This window comes from Bolinopsis microptera, chromosome 2 (assembly GCF_026151205.1).
Source record: "Bolinopsis microptera isolate Bmic1 chromosome 2, MBARI_Bmic_1.0, whole genome shotgun sequence".
Classification (NCBI taxonomy): Eukaryota; Metazoa; Ctenophora; class Tentaculata; order Lobata; family Bolinopsidae; genus Bolinopsis; species Bolinopsis microptera.
In genome coordinates this window covers 10,088,694-10,105,809 of record NC_087073.1, presented here as the reverse complement: position 1 = coordinate 10,105,809, position 17,116 = coordinate 10,088,694, and the positions used below count along the sequence as shown (strand labels likewise).

Sequence of the window (17,116 nt, the reverse complement as noted above, 5' to 3'; positions counted from 1 at the left end):
AGTACCCACTTCATATACTTTATCGAAGTTTGAATATTGTCACTCCGCAAGCGTTTTTGCCAAATTTTCGACGCGCACTACGCGCAAAAGCATTTAGTTGTTATCAATTGGCACCCGCGCGTTCATCATAAATTTCAAACAGCTATAACTCAGCGAGATTATGTCCGTTCTAGCTCATATTTTCACACCAAATAGAAAATAATGTGATCTCATTGCTGACAAAATATGAATATAATTACTCTATTTGCCTTAGAGTAATAGACTGTCAAAGTTTAAAACGCGCATTGGTATAGCACGTGACTAATAAGGCCAAATTTATACTTCTTAACATATTATCGATCCTTAGACATCATACTATTGTGTCCAATTAGCGGTTAGGTCTCTAAACTCGTAGCAGAAAACACGTCTTTTTGCCCGTAAGAGCCTCTACTACTATTACATATTATTATTAGTATGGTCGCAGGAGCTGAATTTCGCAAAATTAGGCCTGGACCAATTAGGGCTGATAAGGTAGTTTGATAATAGTTTAGGTTGTCTTAGACTTAATTGTGGGTGCTACATCCACTGTGATGTCAACCACAAAAGGTGAGCCTGCTACTCCCACTACAAGTACACTGTTTTCACTGTGTTATTGTTTGCCAGGGTGGTGATTGAACATTTTCTGCGATCAGTGGACTGTAATATAACATAGGTGGGAGTGCAAGTACTCTCAGGACAGTAGATGTGATGGTCACACAAATGTTGTCTGCTTTAACCATGCACAGTAATACGTGTCACTCAGTCGGTTCTGTTTCTAAAGCCCCCTCCCGGATTGCAACAATGCAACATTGCCATGTTACGAAAATAATCGCCGCACTAACAAAATATGCGCCTCTCCCTCTCCCTTTTATAGTCTTAATTAATTTGGTAAATAGATCAACACTACATTACACTTACAGCAGATCCAATGATCCATTCAAGATAACTTGATTCCAATCACAGTAATATGGACACCTATAAAGATCGAGACCGCAGGCTGGGAAGGATATCTCTTTACAGTAGAAGTTGGATGTCGTGGATTTTACCACCACACATTACCCCGAATTTTCAACTTCCTTAACATCACCCGGGCAAAGAAGAAGAGGGCACTTAACACAACAGCGGTGGTGTCCCTGAAAGGTTCCTACACTATCTGGCTTAGTCGCTACAACAAGACCTGGAGTGACAACTGGCAGCTGGCTGAAAGACCCTGCCCAGTTTAACCCTGATGAACAGCTGAACGTTGGGCCCTTAAAACGTCGTTGAAAGCTACATCTGGGGTCGTAAGTCCCAGACATCAGAAGAAGTCAGAGAGTGTAGAAGATTCTGCGTCTGAAAAGACTAGAGAATTGAGGTAAATATAGTTGGTTTGGTCTCGTGTAACTGGCCTACCGACAGTTGCGCCCGTTTCCCACACCTTAACAGACCATTAACAGGTTCCCAATCAGTGACTTGGAGGACTTCGACGCGCCGCGCGAACTAGCATTCTTGCTTCGCATCGTTGCTTCGCAGAGCAACGATCTCGATGGGTTGACATCGTCAACCAATCAGTGACGTGATCTGATTCGCCATGTCTTGTTATATAGCGCAATGCGTTACTGTGCCGCGCCGCGCGCACTCAATGAGGCTTCTCACAGCTTCTCTCGCTTTACCTGGGGACCTCAGGCTATCATGTTCATAAACATATATATATATATAGAGATTAGGCGGAATGACAGGCTGAGCGCGGCCCAGTACACAGTAACTCTCGCTAGATCGGCGAGATGCGCTACTGTGCCGCGCCGAGCTGCGATGAATTGACATCATCAATTAAGCCATGTCAGATTCTCAAAACGACAGTTGCGCCCAAGTGCACGTTAAGTTCGACTCCCAAAGTCGCACTTTAATATTTAAGTTTGAACTTAAATCATGCACAATCGTACAAATTTGTACTTACTTATATTACTATAAGGGCAAGTGTCGTTAGTCGTACGACGTATCTGATCAAGCAGCTTTTTAATTGGTTTTGATTCGTCAACTTCCCAGGGTAGCTACTGCTAGATCTAAATTGGGCGCAACTGTCTGGCAGCCGTGTAACTGCATATAGAGGGTTTCGGTTTGGGTTTAAAGTTAGTTCTCGTTATGTGAACACGACGATGTCGATAGGACATGCACTATTAGTATTTATAGGATTACAATTTATTTTTCTTCTACATGCTTCCATTTCCAAGCAAGATAAAACGTACCTTTCTGCTTTTTCTGTCGGTTAGGCTTATCCTTGCAAGTTAGATTTTTGTATCTCAAATTCTTCTTTGGTGACAATTCTTTCTACTCTGGGAATATTCGATTTTGACTTGAGACTTGGCGGATTTTTCATGGGAAACTGAGTTATTCATTCTGTTAGAAATAGTACGTCATGAGTAGCTTCCTATGTGCTATTTTAAAATGAAATAAGTGACCACAATTATTCCCGGGAGAGGGAGAGGGAGATGGAGAGGGAGAGGGAGAGGAAGAGGGAGAGGGAGAGGGAGAGGGAGAGGGAGAGGGAGAGGGAGAGGGAGAGGGAGAGGGAGAGGGAGAGGGAGAGGGAGAGGGAGAGGGAGAGGGAGAGGGAGAGGGAGAGGGAGAGGGAGTCAGTTCTTATATTAGGACTGATACGGGTTTAGACTGATCCGCATATTTCTTTTGTTGTCTGCTTTTTTATCTAAGCTGCTAATAGTTGACACACGTAGTATACCTCTGTTCGCGAGCTAATGGCTATCTCATAGAGCCCAGACTTTAATCCTGGACAATAGACTTGCAGCCCTTTTTAGCGTAATTCATAATCCTTCAATGTTCAAGTTGAAATTTACTTCTAAAGGCAGTAGTGGAGTTTCACCGAGTTTTTTCCTTGTTTTTAAAAACTGTTGATTTTACATTTAGATTGTGTGCATGCAAACTTGAAGACACGTGCACAGGAAATGGAATCGAGCTTGTAGCATTAGCATGTACAAATTGTCCATTTCATCTTTTTATCAGCCATATTGTTGAGGTATGAAGCATTTAATACAGTTCAGTTAACGCATATTGTAGTTTGTATGTCTTATAATCAGTTCATTTAAAAGATTGGTTTAAAATGTCAGTACCGCAAAATTGTTCTATAAAAATTGCGAATCATTTTCCAAGAAAGTTAATTCATTATACCTTGAGAGGGTATCCACAATTTGTAATAAACAATTATGAAATTGTTGAGTTTTGTTTTGAACCGATATTTTGACTAACTTTTCGATTGACCGATGGGGACACAGTCTCAATTATTCACATATTTTAATTAATTTTAATTTTAGTTAATGCCTGTTTATGATTGGTTTAGTTTACTTTGCATTTGTCAATGCTAATAAGATTTCATTTATGAAATTAAGACATACGTTGATTCTTGACAAGCTGGCAAAATTTCTTACCTTTAACAGGCAAGTTTTATTGAGAAAAGAGCAGATTTGATGGAGGAAGAAGGCAAAATAATAACAGTAGAAGAGGTTCTAATACAGGTAGAATGAATTTTCAAATCTCGATTAGATTAATCCAACTATTTGAATTAATGCCTGTTTATGTTAGGGTTTGTTTTCTTTGCAGTCGTTAATGTATATAAAATTTGATTTATGAAAATAAGACAAACGTTGATTCTTGACAAGCTGGCAAAATTTCTAACCCTTTCAGGAAACGGCGAGTCTAATCGAGGAAAGAGTAGATTCGACGAAGAGAAAAGGCAAAATATCAACAGTAGAAGGGGTTCTAGACCAGATACAGAGCCAAAGCCCTTGGCGAGGATTAGTCGTTCTCATTATGCTCATGGCAACACATCTGTCAACAGCGTATGCTATATCTTTTCCTAACTTCGGAGGACATATCCCTTACAGAAGATGGGAATGTATTGGAACCAGTACATTGTGCACAGACCGTCTATCCGTGTACAACTTTACAAATCCTGATGAATCGCCTTACAATAGTGATGTGCTTTGCGGGAAATTCGAGGAAAGCCAATCCCTGGAAGTAGGGATAGATTTCAACTGGGATATGTCGGATGGGAGGAGCACATATGCAGTTGATTGGAATATATACTGCGGGACCGAGTACAAAGGCACTCTCCTCAGCTCACTGTTCTTCGTAGGAGGGTTCATTGGATTGCTAGTAGGAAGCTTCACTTTCGACACATTCGGTCGGAGAACAACAGTAATTGCAGGGTACTTCATAGTCTCTCTTTGTATGATGATCTCTGCAGCTGCACCTAACACGGGCACCTTGATGGCTATAAGAGTTATTATGGGTATTGGATCTTTCATGGGCTTGAGTGGGCTCTACGTTTATATCCTCGAGAATGTGTCTTCGAAATGGAGAGGGTTAGTCAGCTCCATTGTGGCCATATGCTACAATTTAGGATGGACTGCAGTTCTTCCCGCTTTTGGATATCTTATTAAAGGTTGGAAATGGTTGTCAGTAGCTGGAGGTATACTCATGCTCGCTTCAGTCATTGCCTGGTTTTTTGTACCAGACTCACCAAGACATCTGATGGAAAACAAAGATGACAAAGTTGCTGCAATGAATAGTCTGAAAAGAATAGCTACATTGTTTGGTAGGAAGCTTGACCTCGACGAAATAGAATTGGAAAGCTCAAAGAAAGACACCGCTGCACCTTCGTCTTATCTCGAAACCTTAAAGGATTTCATTCACTTTCCCGAACTTCGAATACAGCTGCTGATTCAAATGTTTCAATGGATAATATTAGCCTTCCTTTACTACGGTTTTAATTTCAGCTGGGGCAAGCTTGGTAAGAATATTTACTGGAGCTACGCATTTTCTGGGATCTCAGAGGTTTCAGCTGCTCTGATCTGTTGGTTCGGTCAGGACGTCTTTGGACGGAGGATGACAATGCTTTCCTTCAACATTATAGGTGGGGCATCCTTCCTTCTAGCGCTGATTCCCCTGAGCTTCGGTTCTCAAAACGTGTTGACAATGCAGCAGCTGATGTGCTTGATAGGTAGCATGTTTGTATCGGGAGCATGGGGCACTTCATATCTCTATGTGGCTGAACAATCTCCCACCAACCACCGTGGGAAGATGTCTGCTGTGTGCTCCATTTCAGCCCGGTTAGGTTCTTTTGCAGGACCACAAGCTAGTCTCCTTTTCACGTGGAATAAGTCTGCTACTCTGGTATTCTTCGGAATTCTTTCAATCTCAGCAGGGATGGTTTCACTGAGACTACCTGAAACCAAAGGTAAGAAGTCACCGAACAGTGCCCAAGAAGTGGAAGACAGACGAAAAGCTTTTCTATCTAAAACATAACACCAATGACATCGATTAAGATTCCGACAAAGACCCTTAGACCCTTTGCTAAGATTAAAAATAGACTGTTCAGCTGATGTGCATCACCTCTTGATCCTGCTGAACAGAGCCTCCGCCTTAAAAGTAAACAAATGAGCATCACTTCTTGATTCTACATAGCACTCACGCCGAAGTACGTTCCTGAAAGTGTAAAGGCCGAAAGGTCGACAAAACTTCAAATAACTCAACAATCCAGGGAGTTATAGGAACTGCTTCTAAAGTGAGACTGGGACGAAAAAGAAATGAACTATTTTTTGACGTTGATCAATCATATACTAACTGATTATGAATGACGAATCTCGTTATGTATATATTAATATTAGTTGTAAGTTTTACTTTTAGTATTTATTATATTTCAATTAAAATTGTCAATTTGGTAATCTTTCTTCGCTCTTACGAGTGGGTCAATTACCCGCATTTAAGAATATAATCATTTAGCCTATTAGTATTTCTTATTAACGAAGTCGAAAAATTGTGCAAAAAAGCCGATACAATTTCTCCCATTTTCAATCGAGATGAGATAATTATAGGATGGAAATTTTGCCCAGGGACTAATTAGTCAGTTCATTAATCATAATGATGGTATGAAACTAGATTGAGGTACTGGAAGTCAAAATTCCGAAGAAAATTGGAAAATCATATTGTCCCATTTTCAGTTTTTGAAGATTCAATTTCCAGGACCGAAATATTATACAGTTTTTACCGAATTTCTCACCCGAAGCCAATTAGTCAATTAACTATAGACGGCATATGACACGATTGAGGTGCCGAAAGTTTGATTTCGGTCAGAGGAAACTCACTGCAGAAAGCTTAACCAAACGAAAATTCGTATTTTAAAATTTCTGTCCCATTTTCAAATATGAAAATTTCTAAACACAAATTTGACAGATTGGATGGACGTTTTACCCAGAGACCAATTAGTCAGTTAATTGCTGATGGTATGAAACCAAATTGAGGTACTGGAAGTCCCCAAAAAAAATTGAAGAATCATATTGTCCCATTCTCGATTCTGTCCTATTTTCAGTTTTTGAAGATGAAATTTCTACAGGTCAACGGCGAACCTTTGAAAATAGACATTGCCAACATGCTATGAATATGGGCGCACGTGCTTAGTTCGGTGGTGTCAATTATCAAGTCGAAACTTTAATTTTCCCATGTACTGAACAAATGAAACGGCCTATTAATCAATTGGTTCTTTCACATTTCGCCTTGTCGTATGAAGTTAAATATTAGGGGAATAATAGCAACATTTGTTGGTTCATTTCCAAATCGATGGTTCATTTCCAAATCGATGGTTCATTTCCAAATCTTCTGTTGTTTGAGGTGCCAAATTTATAAAAGTCACTTGCTGCACTACTGTTCAGTTCGATACGAAGAAAAAAGATTTCGACTTAATATCGGAGTGGTGCTAATTAAAACAACTGTTTAAAAAGTCACATGGTATTTGAATTTTATGTATTATTAATAAATATTACGTCGAAATATTTAACTGGTAAAACAGCCCTCACAACTTGGACACGAGATCAAAATATTAAGTCAAAAAATTAGTAAATGTCCATTTAAAAGGAGCTAAAACACTCCGCTGCTATTTGAGGGTTTTAAGTTTAAACATGAACTCTATTTTAGTAAACTCATTAAAAGACTGATAAGTCAACAACAACCCATAGTCATTACGGGTAAACAATTAATTTGATACCATTACTGCAATCAAACAGTCTTAAATTTTGGGAATTTGACTGAACTGGACAACATTAAGTTTCTCGAAGTACACAACAACGTTTTATCGAGCGTGCTAAATCACTCTACACTCGATCTTCGAGATTTTTCTATATATCGGCGAAAACTGTCTTGATTACGTGATATGACCATAATATAATAAGGAAGTTGGTATCATTTCTCCTTAGGGTTAGGGTTTCAGCATATGCTTCAATTAGGTATTGGGTTAGGATCAGATTAGAGGGTTAGGGTTTCGAATAATCATTCAGGGCCACTGCACCGTGTTAAAAAAGTCACGTGACAGTCGAGTGAAGAGTGATTAATCATCATCCACGTTTTATCAAAACATTGAATCAAAGTCTTTAAAAGCGTTCTTCAATCAAAACAGCAGCAAATGTATAATTAAAGAGGTTGAACTCCTGAATAAACGTAAACCACCATTAAATAGGACATAATCTGAGCTTAGGTTTTACCTCGAATTCAACTTATCAATATCAGTACTTATTCATGAATTGGCAGCTAGTATGAGTGGTGAGTAATATGCGGGATAATAGCAGAATATAATTGGTTGAAAAACAATTTAGATGACGGGGAGTGACCCGGAGGAAGCTCCTCAGCTGACGGTTTTCTCTGGTTCATCACATTTAGGAGGTGTCTCAGATTCAGAAGTATCTTCTCCGTGAGATTTGGCTCCGTTAACCGTCTTCTTGCTATCTGATTCGGCAGCAGGATTCTCGTCTCCATTGGCAGCTTTCTCTGGCTCTGACACCACCGGTTGATCAGACTTTTTATCGTCGGACACAACTTGTGGGTCGGGAGTTTTTTCTTCTGATTGAGCAGGGTTGGAAGTAGTTTGGGGATTGCTATGTTTAGGCTGAGTTTCAGCAGTGGTAAGGTCGGCGATCGTTTCCGGCTGTGATTGCTCAGAAATCGAAGTTTTCTTATCATTCTTATCATTCGATACAGTTTCTCCAACTTTGTGACGTTCGTCTTCTCGCTTCTTTAGCAGCGCTGTGTGTAGTCTGAGGAGGAGAAATATTAGAGACAAATTATCGAAAGAAGCTGTGAATTCAGCTATGAAGGCGGCCGGGGAATTAAAGACCGTTTCTGGTATGTTGGATCCATTGATCACTGATGTCTGATTCACTGACTAATCTTTCTCGCGTAATGTGTGATTAACTGTTTGAAGATAACGAAAATATTCTCTTCCGTAATTCACATAATTAAATAATTCGCGCAAGGTTTAGATAAAATACAACTGATTAAGCAGGTCCCTCAATCGAAAATTGGGTGCAAACAAGTTTGTCTTAATTTTAATATCACCCGTCTGACAAAAAAGTCGTGAAGGAAGAATAATCTTCATCATTCTAGAAAAATTGAATATTTCCACTTGAGGCTCCCGTTAGAATTCAATGACATTTCTTTCTGCTTGGCAAATTGCACAACTGACTATTAAAAGGAAAAGTTCACATACTTGTCGCATTCATTCCTCGTACACTTGAGAAGGTATGAGGACATTCTTCCCTCATCCAGAGCAGAGATTCGAATCGTCGTGAGATTCGCTCGATTTACTATCATGTCAGCAAATATCTTCGTGTTCAACATCACCTGAGATGAATTTTATTTTTCAGAATAAATGGTTATGAAGAAGTTATAAATCATATAACATGTTCTGAAACTAACAATATTATAGGGGGAGACGGCAAGTGAGAAATAGTAAAGGTCACACTACTACACACTTCTACACACTACTACACAATAATAACGCTCACACATATTTATATCGTTGAATGCACACAACTAGACAATAACCTCTGTTCATACTTCATGGTAATTGTAGTAAACTGCAAAGCGCAAAACTAATAACTGAAATTTTACAATTTTACAATTAATAGTTTACCATCGTTCACCGATTTAAGTGACTTGACATCACAACAGCGACGGCGAGGATTCGAGGAAGCTTTCAATTAATTTCACCAACACCACATTTGTTAAAAAACGTGAAGGTAAGCAGTTTTACCGTTAGAGAACCGCGGTTCTAAGATAACCGATCAAGTTAAAAGGATGATGGAAGGTACGAGAGAAATTATGATGGAGGGTATGATTTTATATGAAGGCAGGTGGTGTTAAATTTACATCAGATAATGTAGAATTAGGATATCGATTATCGTATTATGTGAATTTTTGAAATAATATAATTATACAAGTTACGGTTGGTATATATTAAGTTAATTATTAATGAAGTTTTAAGGATTTGTGAGCAATATTTGGTGAGTAGGATTACAGGTTCCAAACAGTTCGTGTTTAATGAGGTTATTATCTATTTTATCTCAGTTTGAGTTAGGGTGTTATTTATTTGTGATGCATGTGGTTCAGATTATCTAGCTGTACCGATGGAAAACAATGGCTCTCTCGGACGCGTACCTCGTGACTATAGTATCACGTGACTACGCCAGCAATATAATTGGGTTTTCCTCCCCGCATTTTGTTTTATATAACTTTGAATGTGGGCTGACCGTCGCGTTCGTCAAGTGTAATCGAGAGATAAACAATTCGCATAGTTAAGTTTTCTATGTTTAGTCTTACTTTCCTATTCGAAACTGTTTTTTAGTTTGCAGTATTATTATACAGGTGTCTCTAAATACTAACGGTGGAGCGTGTTTTTACCTTGCTTTTATTTTGCGTGTTTCCTCCATAAAAAGCTGTGTCAATTGTCTATCTTCAACGTTCATCATACTCCATGCGGCAATATAATATATAATAGGCAATAGCTTAATCATTCATAATTGATCGACTTTATATCAATCTACAATGTAGTGTATATATGGAAAGTGGACCGCACCATATGATCCACACCGTGCATAAACAGAAACTGAACATAGACCTACACTGTATATTGACCTATAATACTCTCCTTTTGCATGTATGACAGAACTGTACAACCAATGTTTCAGGGCAGATATAGCATATACTGTGATGATTCTTGGACAATACTAGTATATTACCAGTGCAGTATGATTACAGTATCTAGTAATCCCTTAACCGGGGTATTCTCAAGAACTGCACTGAGGCTTGCTGTTAATTTTGGTTGTGCTTGTTGTATCTCCACAGTTTTTGTATTTTGTTAAAATCGATGTGTAGTACAATCGAGCTGTGTAGTACAATCGAGCTCACACCAAAAATGAAAATTGCGGCTGGTCCTCTTCTCGTCTCCATTCCTAATTGGACCTTCCATCATTTTGGACAGTTACAGTTTGTTCCATCAAAAAATTTACCGATGAAGTATTATTGTAAGGTATGTATTATTTTATGTAATTGTATGTAATTGTATGTTATTGCAGTAATTGTGGGGGGGGGGGGGGGGGTCAACCTCATTTTACCTCATTTTACCTCATCCCAATTTTGCCTTTTTTGGCTGGCCTCATGAGGTAAAATGAGGTAGATTTCGGCAAAAATTTTTAACAGGTAAAATTCTCTAAATCGTCAATTTAGTCACGAAGAAGTATGGAAGGAGTTCTAAATGTGTGCTCCTCTAATATAAACAGTAGGAAATGGTTAACTTTAGTCGAGGTCTCAGGTCTCTACAATGTCGGGAAGTTCCTGCAGGAATTTGCGCATTGCGCTTGAAGCGCAAGATTCACAGCGCCAAAAGCGAAGGTCGTAGAGACATGAGACCTTGACTAAAGTTAACCATTTCATACCATTGCTATAAGAGTATGCCACTTTCAGAGTCCTGAACACACTCCTATATCTCTTAATCGTCAATTATATGAATTTTACCTGTTAAAATATATCATCTTTTACTGATATCAATTTAGTTTAACACGTTAGTTTTAAAAAAGAAAATAATACTTCACACCAAACTAACACACAATATGAGAATATAAAGAGGAAGGTTTTCTTGGAGACCTGGACCATCAAAATAGTGTATATTGCTGAGGTCATTGTCAAGACTCCAGAATAAGAGGGTCTAGTTGTGGGATTATGCTGAATAACAGATATGATAAGTGGTAACATCCTACAAAAGAATGTTAGCTTACTAAGGAATTTTCCTCTTACCGAATTATACAAGAAGTTAACTAAGTTCCTCCTAGTCCTAAGCATTATCTTGTTTCAGAGGGAATGAGTGATTTAAAAAGATGAGGCCAAAGAGTTAGTCGTGAAGAAGGCATTTGTACTCTGTAATTTCTAAGCTAATTTTTTTCGATATTTATAGCTATTTACTGATCTTGTTTTGACGTATCAGCAAGAGATCACTGGACCTCGTTAGTTGTTAGTCATGTTATGCTGATCCAGTTAGTGACGAGCTATGAAGTAATCATTCGACCTCATTTAATACTGATCCTATCAATGACGAGCTATGAAGTAATCAGTGGATCTCGTCAATGCTCATCCTGTCCGGACTGTCAGTGACGAGTTATGAAGAAATAAATGAAGACCTCATTAATTCCTTGTTCCAAGAAGATATTCCTCTGGTAACAACCCCTTTTGGCCTGCTTCTGAACATAACATGAAGATTCGAAAACCTAGTCTACCTAAATTGGAACTTGCTGACTGCATTGGAAAATGGAGAACAATCGAGAAATGATAATCAGTGCCAGGATATAATCAAATTTGAATTCGGAATCCAAGGAAAACCTTCCTTTTTTATATTATCATATTGTGCGTTAGTTTGGTGTGAAGTAATATGTTCTTTTTTAAAACTAACAGTGTTTTAAACTAAATTGATATCAGTTAAAGATGATATATTTTAACAGGTAAAATTCATATAATTGACGATTAAGAGCTGTAGGAGTGTGTTCAGGACTCTGAAAGTGGCATACTCTGATAGCAATGGTATGAAATGGTTAACTTTAGTCAAGGTCTCATGTCTCTACGACCTTCGCTTTTGGCGCAGTGAATCTTGCGCTTCAGCGCAATGCGCAAATTCCTGCAGGAACTTCCCGACATTGTAGAGACCTGAAACCTCGACTAAAGTTAACCATTTCCTACTGTTTATATTAGAAGAGCACACATTTAGAACTCCTTCCAAACTCCTTCGTGACTAAATTGACGATTTAGATTATAATTTTACCTGTTAAAAATTGGTGAAAAATATGGGCGTGGCCCAAGTCAGTATTATACGAAACCGTAGACACAAAAAATTGTTTGGTTGTTCCTGATCCTATAGAGCAACTAATTAGAGGTGATATCTAATTATTTGAACGAAAAGTGGTTTTGTGAACCGCCCTTTATTCTACAGCGAATCATGAACATTGAACATGTACATAAGAACTTAGAATTGTATGAAGTATGAGTTTATATATGAGACAATTTATTATGAAATGACCTTTCACTATGCAATTTCGACTAAATTCATGTAGATATCCAATCCAGTTCCATGCACAACTGTTGTTTACATTTGGTCTAGTTAGACACAATTTGTTTCAGCGTGACTCGATAATCGCAATATCAAACTAAGATATTATTTAAATGGTCCATGTCATGCAATGCGGAAATATCCCCATAAATTGGCAACTGCCAAAGTGACACTAAAGTTATTGCTAATTCCTTTACAAAACTTAGCAAGTGCTATTAACAATTTCTAATGGATCATGGAAATTGAAATGTTCAATTTTCTTTTCATAAATAATAATTATAATGCGAAGTTTTATTTACCCCAAGTTTGGAGAGTAAGTAGGTTAAACTGGGAATGCCCCTTCCCAGGGACCACATCACCCCTAATAAACCATTAAATATCATGGGAGACCATGCACAGCCTCGAATTATAGTATAATGACTTCGAATAAACCTTTTTTGTCTCTAAAAAAAGGCTTAGAAAACTAGATTTATTTACCTCATTTTACCTCATTTTACCTCATCCCAATTTTGCCTTTTTTGGCTGGCCTCATGAGGTAAAATGAGGTTGACCCCCCCCAATTGTATGCAAGTGTATGCAAGTGTATGTAATTATATGTAAGTGTATGTAATTGTATGTAATTGTATGTAATTGTGTGTAATTGTATGTAATTGTATGTAATTGTATGTAATTGGACCACATAAAACACTACCTACCCTCATGACTGCTTTAGACCGGACAACAAGTCTACTGGTAGAGACCCCGTCTTGCTCCTTCTCGTTCAGTCTCAAAGTGCCACCCCCTCTGTCGATCCAAGTCTTTCCTATTGGACAAAACTGGTACAGTTTACAGGATGTCTGCATTATTCTCTTCTCGTCTTCTTCTCCCGATGTCACCTGTAAAAGTATAAGAGGTAAAAAGACAGTCGATTAACATATTCCCTGACCGGCTGACCTAACATAAAATTAAGAAATTCCAATAATAAGTTTTGAGAGCATTCCAGAGCGAGGCATGTCAGAGCGAAGGATCTGGGGTCAATACCTCTAGTTCCTTAAGAGAGACTTTCTTCGGTTCAACGGGTGCTTTAGAACTGCTTGTAAATGTTTTAGAACTGGTTGCAAAGGTTGTAGAACTGCTTTCTGCTGACGACTCTTCCTCCTCTTTCTTATTTTCATCTGAGTTCTCAGGTTTATCTGGTGTCTTAAATGTCTCCTGTGCTGCTTTCTCGCCCTCCTTTACAGGGCCCTCTTTCACAGCTGAGGCTATAACTCTGTCTGACATGTTACCTCCAAACACGAAACCTGACAGTTTAACCAAATTAAAATATTCACAGGATTCCTCCTCAATAAATAAGACAAAAAGGTAACACGATCAATGTGCCATAATCCTTCAGATATAAGGAGTATTTAGGAGTATTTAGGAGTAATTAGGAGTTACAAACCACTGCTTTTAGAAGAGGAGGAGGACCCGAATATTCCCCCACTGCTAGCATTACTCAATGCAGCAGCGAATATATTAGTTCCTTTGCTAATGCCCGCAAAACTGCCCGAACCTGGGGAGAAAGATCATTTAAGGATCAGGTTTTTAAAAAAAACAGATCAACGTTCTATGCACGATAATTTTCACACATATTTATGTCGTTTATCAGACAAAATCAAAGCAATAACCATATTGTGTATAAACGACTTACCATTAGATGGAGAAAACAATGATGATCCAGATGCTAACGAAAAACCACTACTAAGAATGGAAGTGCTGTTCCCATTAACTTTACTCTTGTCTGATGATAGACCAACTTTTTCTGTGATGCTGACGCCCCCAATTTTAGTAGGCGGTGATAAAAATGAAGGGGGTTCAGGGACCCTCTCCACTTTCTTCTCAGTGGTAGGGGATGCTTCTGTAGGGGCAGCGGCGGTGGGGGGTTCTGCGGCCCCAGGAGAATCACGCCGTTTAGCATTAGGACTTTCTTCTGGGTCCTCCGACGGATGCCGCTTGAGAGATCCTGTCATCACCCTAACATAAGTTTTTTATTAGATTTTGTAATTCTAAAATCGTTTGTTTAAGCTTCTGATTATAATCGGATAATCAGGGCAGTAACGATTTCTCAAATTTTAATCGAATTAAAATTTTCTTCCATCATTGGGTGGCACAGCAATCATCTAATCTGATTGTTTAAAAGTTAAAAACCATGGCCATGTTAACCGGTGCATGAGTATAATAGACACTAATATCATATTTCAATTTTACCCTTTAATTAACTTCCCGGGACACGGTAGGTGGTAATTAGCTAGACCAGTGTCTGGCCAACAATTATCACGACTCATCTAATCTTCTTCAAACCTGAATTCTCCTTTCGATTACGAGGTGCCTATGGCAAATTCCCTGTCTGCTAGCCTAAACCTTTCTTAGTTCCACCGGTCTTGTCCTTGAATTCCCGTTTCCTAATATATAGGAGGATACAGGTGGACTGAACTTTTAAATCTCAAATAGATTAATCCTCGTATATTAATGATTGCCTGTTTATGAATGGTTTTGTTTGCTTTGCAGTTGTTAATGCTAATAAGATTGCATTTATGAAAATAAGAAATGCAAGCTGGACAAATATCTAACCTTTAAACAATTTAAGGAAATGACAAGTGTAATCGAGGAAAGAGCAGATTCGATGGTTAAAGAAGGCAAAATATCAACAGTAGAAGGGGTTCTAGACCAGATACAGAGCCAAAGCCCTTGGCGAGGATTAGTGATTCTCATTCTGCTTATGGCAACACATCTGTCAACAGCCTATGCTATATCTTTTCCTAACTTCGGAGGATATATCCCTTACAGTCGATGGGAATGTGTTGGGACAAGTACATTGTGCACAGACCGTGTATCAAGGTACAGCGATGCAAATCCAGATAAATCGCCCTACAACAGTGATGTGCTTTGCGGGATTTTCGAAGACAGCCAATCCCTGATCGTAGAGATAGATTTCAACTGGGATATGTCGGATGAGAGGAGCACATATGCAGTTGATTGGAATATATACTGCGGGACCGAGTACAAAGGCACTCTCCTCAGCTCACTGTTCTTCGTAGGAGGGTTCATTGGATTGCTAGTAGGAAGCTTCACTTTCGACACATTCGGTCGGAGAACAACAGTCATTGCAGGGTACTTCATAGTCTCTCTTTGTATGATGATCTCTGCAGCTGCACCTAACACGGGCACCTTGATGGCTATAAGAGTTATTATGGGTATTGGATCTTACATGGGCTTGAGTGGGCTCTACGTTTATATCCTCGAGAATGTGTCTTCGAAATGGAGAGGGTTAGTCAGCTCCATTGTGGCCATAGGCTACAATCTGGGATGGACTGCAGTTCTTCCCGCTTTTGGATATCTTATTAAAGGTTGGAAATGGTTGTCAGTAGCTGGCGGTATACTCATGCTCGCTTCGGTCATTGCCTGGTTTTTTGTACCAGACTCACCAAGACATCTGATGGAAAACAAAGATGACAAAGTTGCTGCAATGAATAGCCTGAAAAGAATAGCTACATTGTTTGGTAGGAAGCTTGACCTCGACGAAATAGAATTGGAAAGCTCAAAGAAAGACACCGCTGCACCTCCGTCTTATCTCGAAACCTTAAAGGATTTCATTCACTTCCCCGAACTCCGAATACAGCTGCTGATTCAAATGTTTCAATGGATAATATTAGCCTTCCTTTACTACGGTTTTAATTTCAGCTGGGGCAAGCTTGGTAAGAATATCTACTGGAGCTACGCATTTTCTGGGATCTCAGAGGTTTCAGCTGCTCTGATCTGTTGGTTCGGTCAGGACGTCTTTGGACGGAGGATGACAATGCTTTCCTTCAACATTATAGGTGGGGCATCCTTCCTTCTAGCGCTGATTCCCCTGAGCTTCGGTTCTCAAAACGTGTTGACAATGCAGCAGCTGATGTGCTTGATAGGTAGCATGTTTGTATCGGGAGCATGGGGCACTTCATATCTCTATGTGGCTGAACAATCTCCCACCAACCACCGTGGGAAGATGTCTGCTGTGTGCTCCATTTCAGCCCGGTTAGGTTCTTTTGCAGGACCACAAGCTAGTCTCCTTTTCACGTGGAATAAGTCTGCTACTCTGGTATTCTTCGGAATTCTTTCAATCTCCGCAGGGATGGTTTCACTGAGACTACCTGAAACCAAAGGTAAGAAGTCACCGAACAGTGCCCAAGAAGTGGAAGACAGACGAAAAGTTTTTCTCTCTAAAACATAACACCAATGACATCGATTAAGATTCCGGCAAAGACCCTAAGACCCTAAGACCCTTTGCTAAGATTCAAAATATACTGTTCAGCTGGCTACCAGTATGCAATCGTCTAGAAGTAGAACTTAGCGTAAAATTGTTTTTGTATGTAACTGAAATCGTTATTTTAAATTTTGTTGGACCCTCCACATGCACATGGTGATACTGATAATATCTATTACATATTTTACATATACGTTTTTTTAATGACTTATAACATATTTGTACGTCATGTAATTTTTTATTTTTAGTTGACCCTAGAATCAGAATTTTTAATATTTTTGTTTTTAAACCAACATTTTAAACATGAATGAAAACGTTGTTTCAATGAGTATCATATTTGTCATAATATCATATTATGATATTATATTGTTTTTAACTGATTCAAATTCTGTCAGCAAGTTGAAAATGACAACCCAGATCAAGAT

At 38.8% G+C, this 17,116-nt stretch overlaps 3 protein-coding genes across 3 annotated transcripts; 2 read left to right on the top strand and 1 right to left on the bottom strand.

Moving 5' to 3' along the window:
• Positions 1–3,450: 3,450 nt before the first annotated feature.
• LOC134811468 (solute carrier family 22 member 1-like) lies at positions 3,451–5,791 on the top strand. The gene is made up of 2 exons (XM_063818304.1): positions 3,451–3,524; positions 3,694–5,791. Exons 1-2 carry the CDS (start codon positions 3,477–3,479, stop codon positions 5,314–5,316), a joined length of 1,671 nt encoding a protein of 556 aa, XP_063674374.1. The 5' UTR covers positions 3,451–3,476; the 3' UTR covers positions 5,317–5,791.
• A 988-nt stretch (positions 5,792–6,779) lies between these two features.
• Positions 6,780–14,434, bottom strand: LOC134826382 (ran-binding protein 3-like). The gene is made up of 6 exons (XM_063838728.1): positions 14,100–14,434; positions 13,851–13,961; positions 13,451–13,710; positions 13,126–13,305; positions 8,546–8,679; positions 6,780–8,093 (listed from the first exon to the last, which is right to left on the bottom strand). Exons 1-6 carry the CDS (start codon positions 14,416–14,418, stop codon positions 7,685–7,687), a joined length of 1,413 nt encoding a protein of 470 aa, XP_063694798.1. The 5' UTR covers positions 14,419–14,434; the 3' UTR covers positions 6,780–7,684.
• Positions 14,435–14,822: 388 nt separating this feature from the next.
• Positions 14,823–17,098, top strand: LOC134826381 (solute carrier family 22 member 1-like). The gene has a single exon (XM_063838727.1). The coding sequence runs from the start codon at positions 15,039–15,041 to the stop codon at positions 16,656–16,658; it is 1,620 nt and encodes a 539-aa protein (XP_063694797.1). The 5' UTR covers positions 14,823–15,038; the 3' UTR covers positions 16,659–17,098.
• Positions 17,099–17,116: the final 18 nt, after the last annotated feature.

Excerpts from the sequence above, each read along its gene's own strand:
- LOC134811468 (XM_063818304.1), top strand. The coding sequence starts at position 3,477 with ATGGAGGAAGAAGGCAAAATAATAACAGTAGAAGAGGTTCTAATACAG. Across the intron at positions 3,525-3,693 it reads TAGAAGAGGTTCTAATACAG|GAAACGGCGAGTCTAATCGA; the intron begins GTAGAATGAATT and ends TAACCCTTTCAG.
- LOC134826382 (XM_063838728.1), bottom strand. The coding sequence starts at position 14,418 with ATGACAGGATCTCTCAAGCGGCATCCGTCGGAGGACCCAGAAGAAAGT. Across the intron at positions 13,962-14,099 it reads ATTGTTTTCTCCATCTAATG|GTTCGGGCAGTTTTGCGGGC; the intron begins GTAAGTCGTTTA and ends CTTTCTCCCCAG. Across the intron at positions 13,711-13,850 it reads CTCCTCTTCTAAAAGCAGTG|GTTTCGTGTTTGGAGGTAAC; the intron begins GTTTGTAACTCC and ends TTAAACTGTCAG.
- LOC134826381 (XM_063838727.1), top strand. The coding sequence starts at position 15,039 with ATGACAAGTGTAATCGAGGAAAGAGCAGATTCGATGGTTAAAGAAGGC.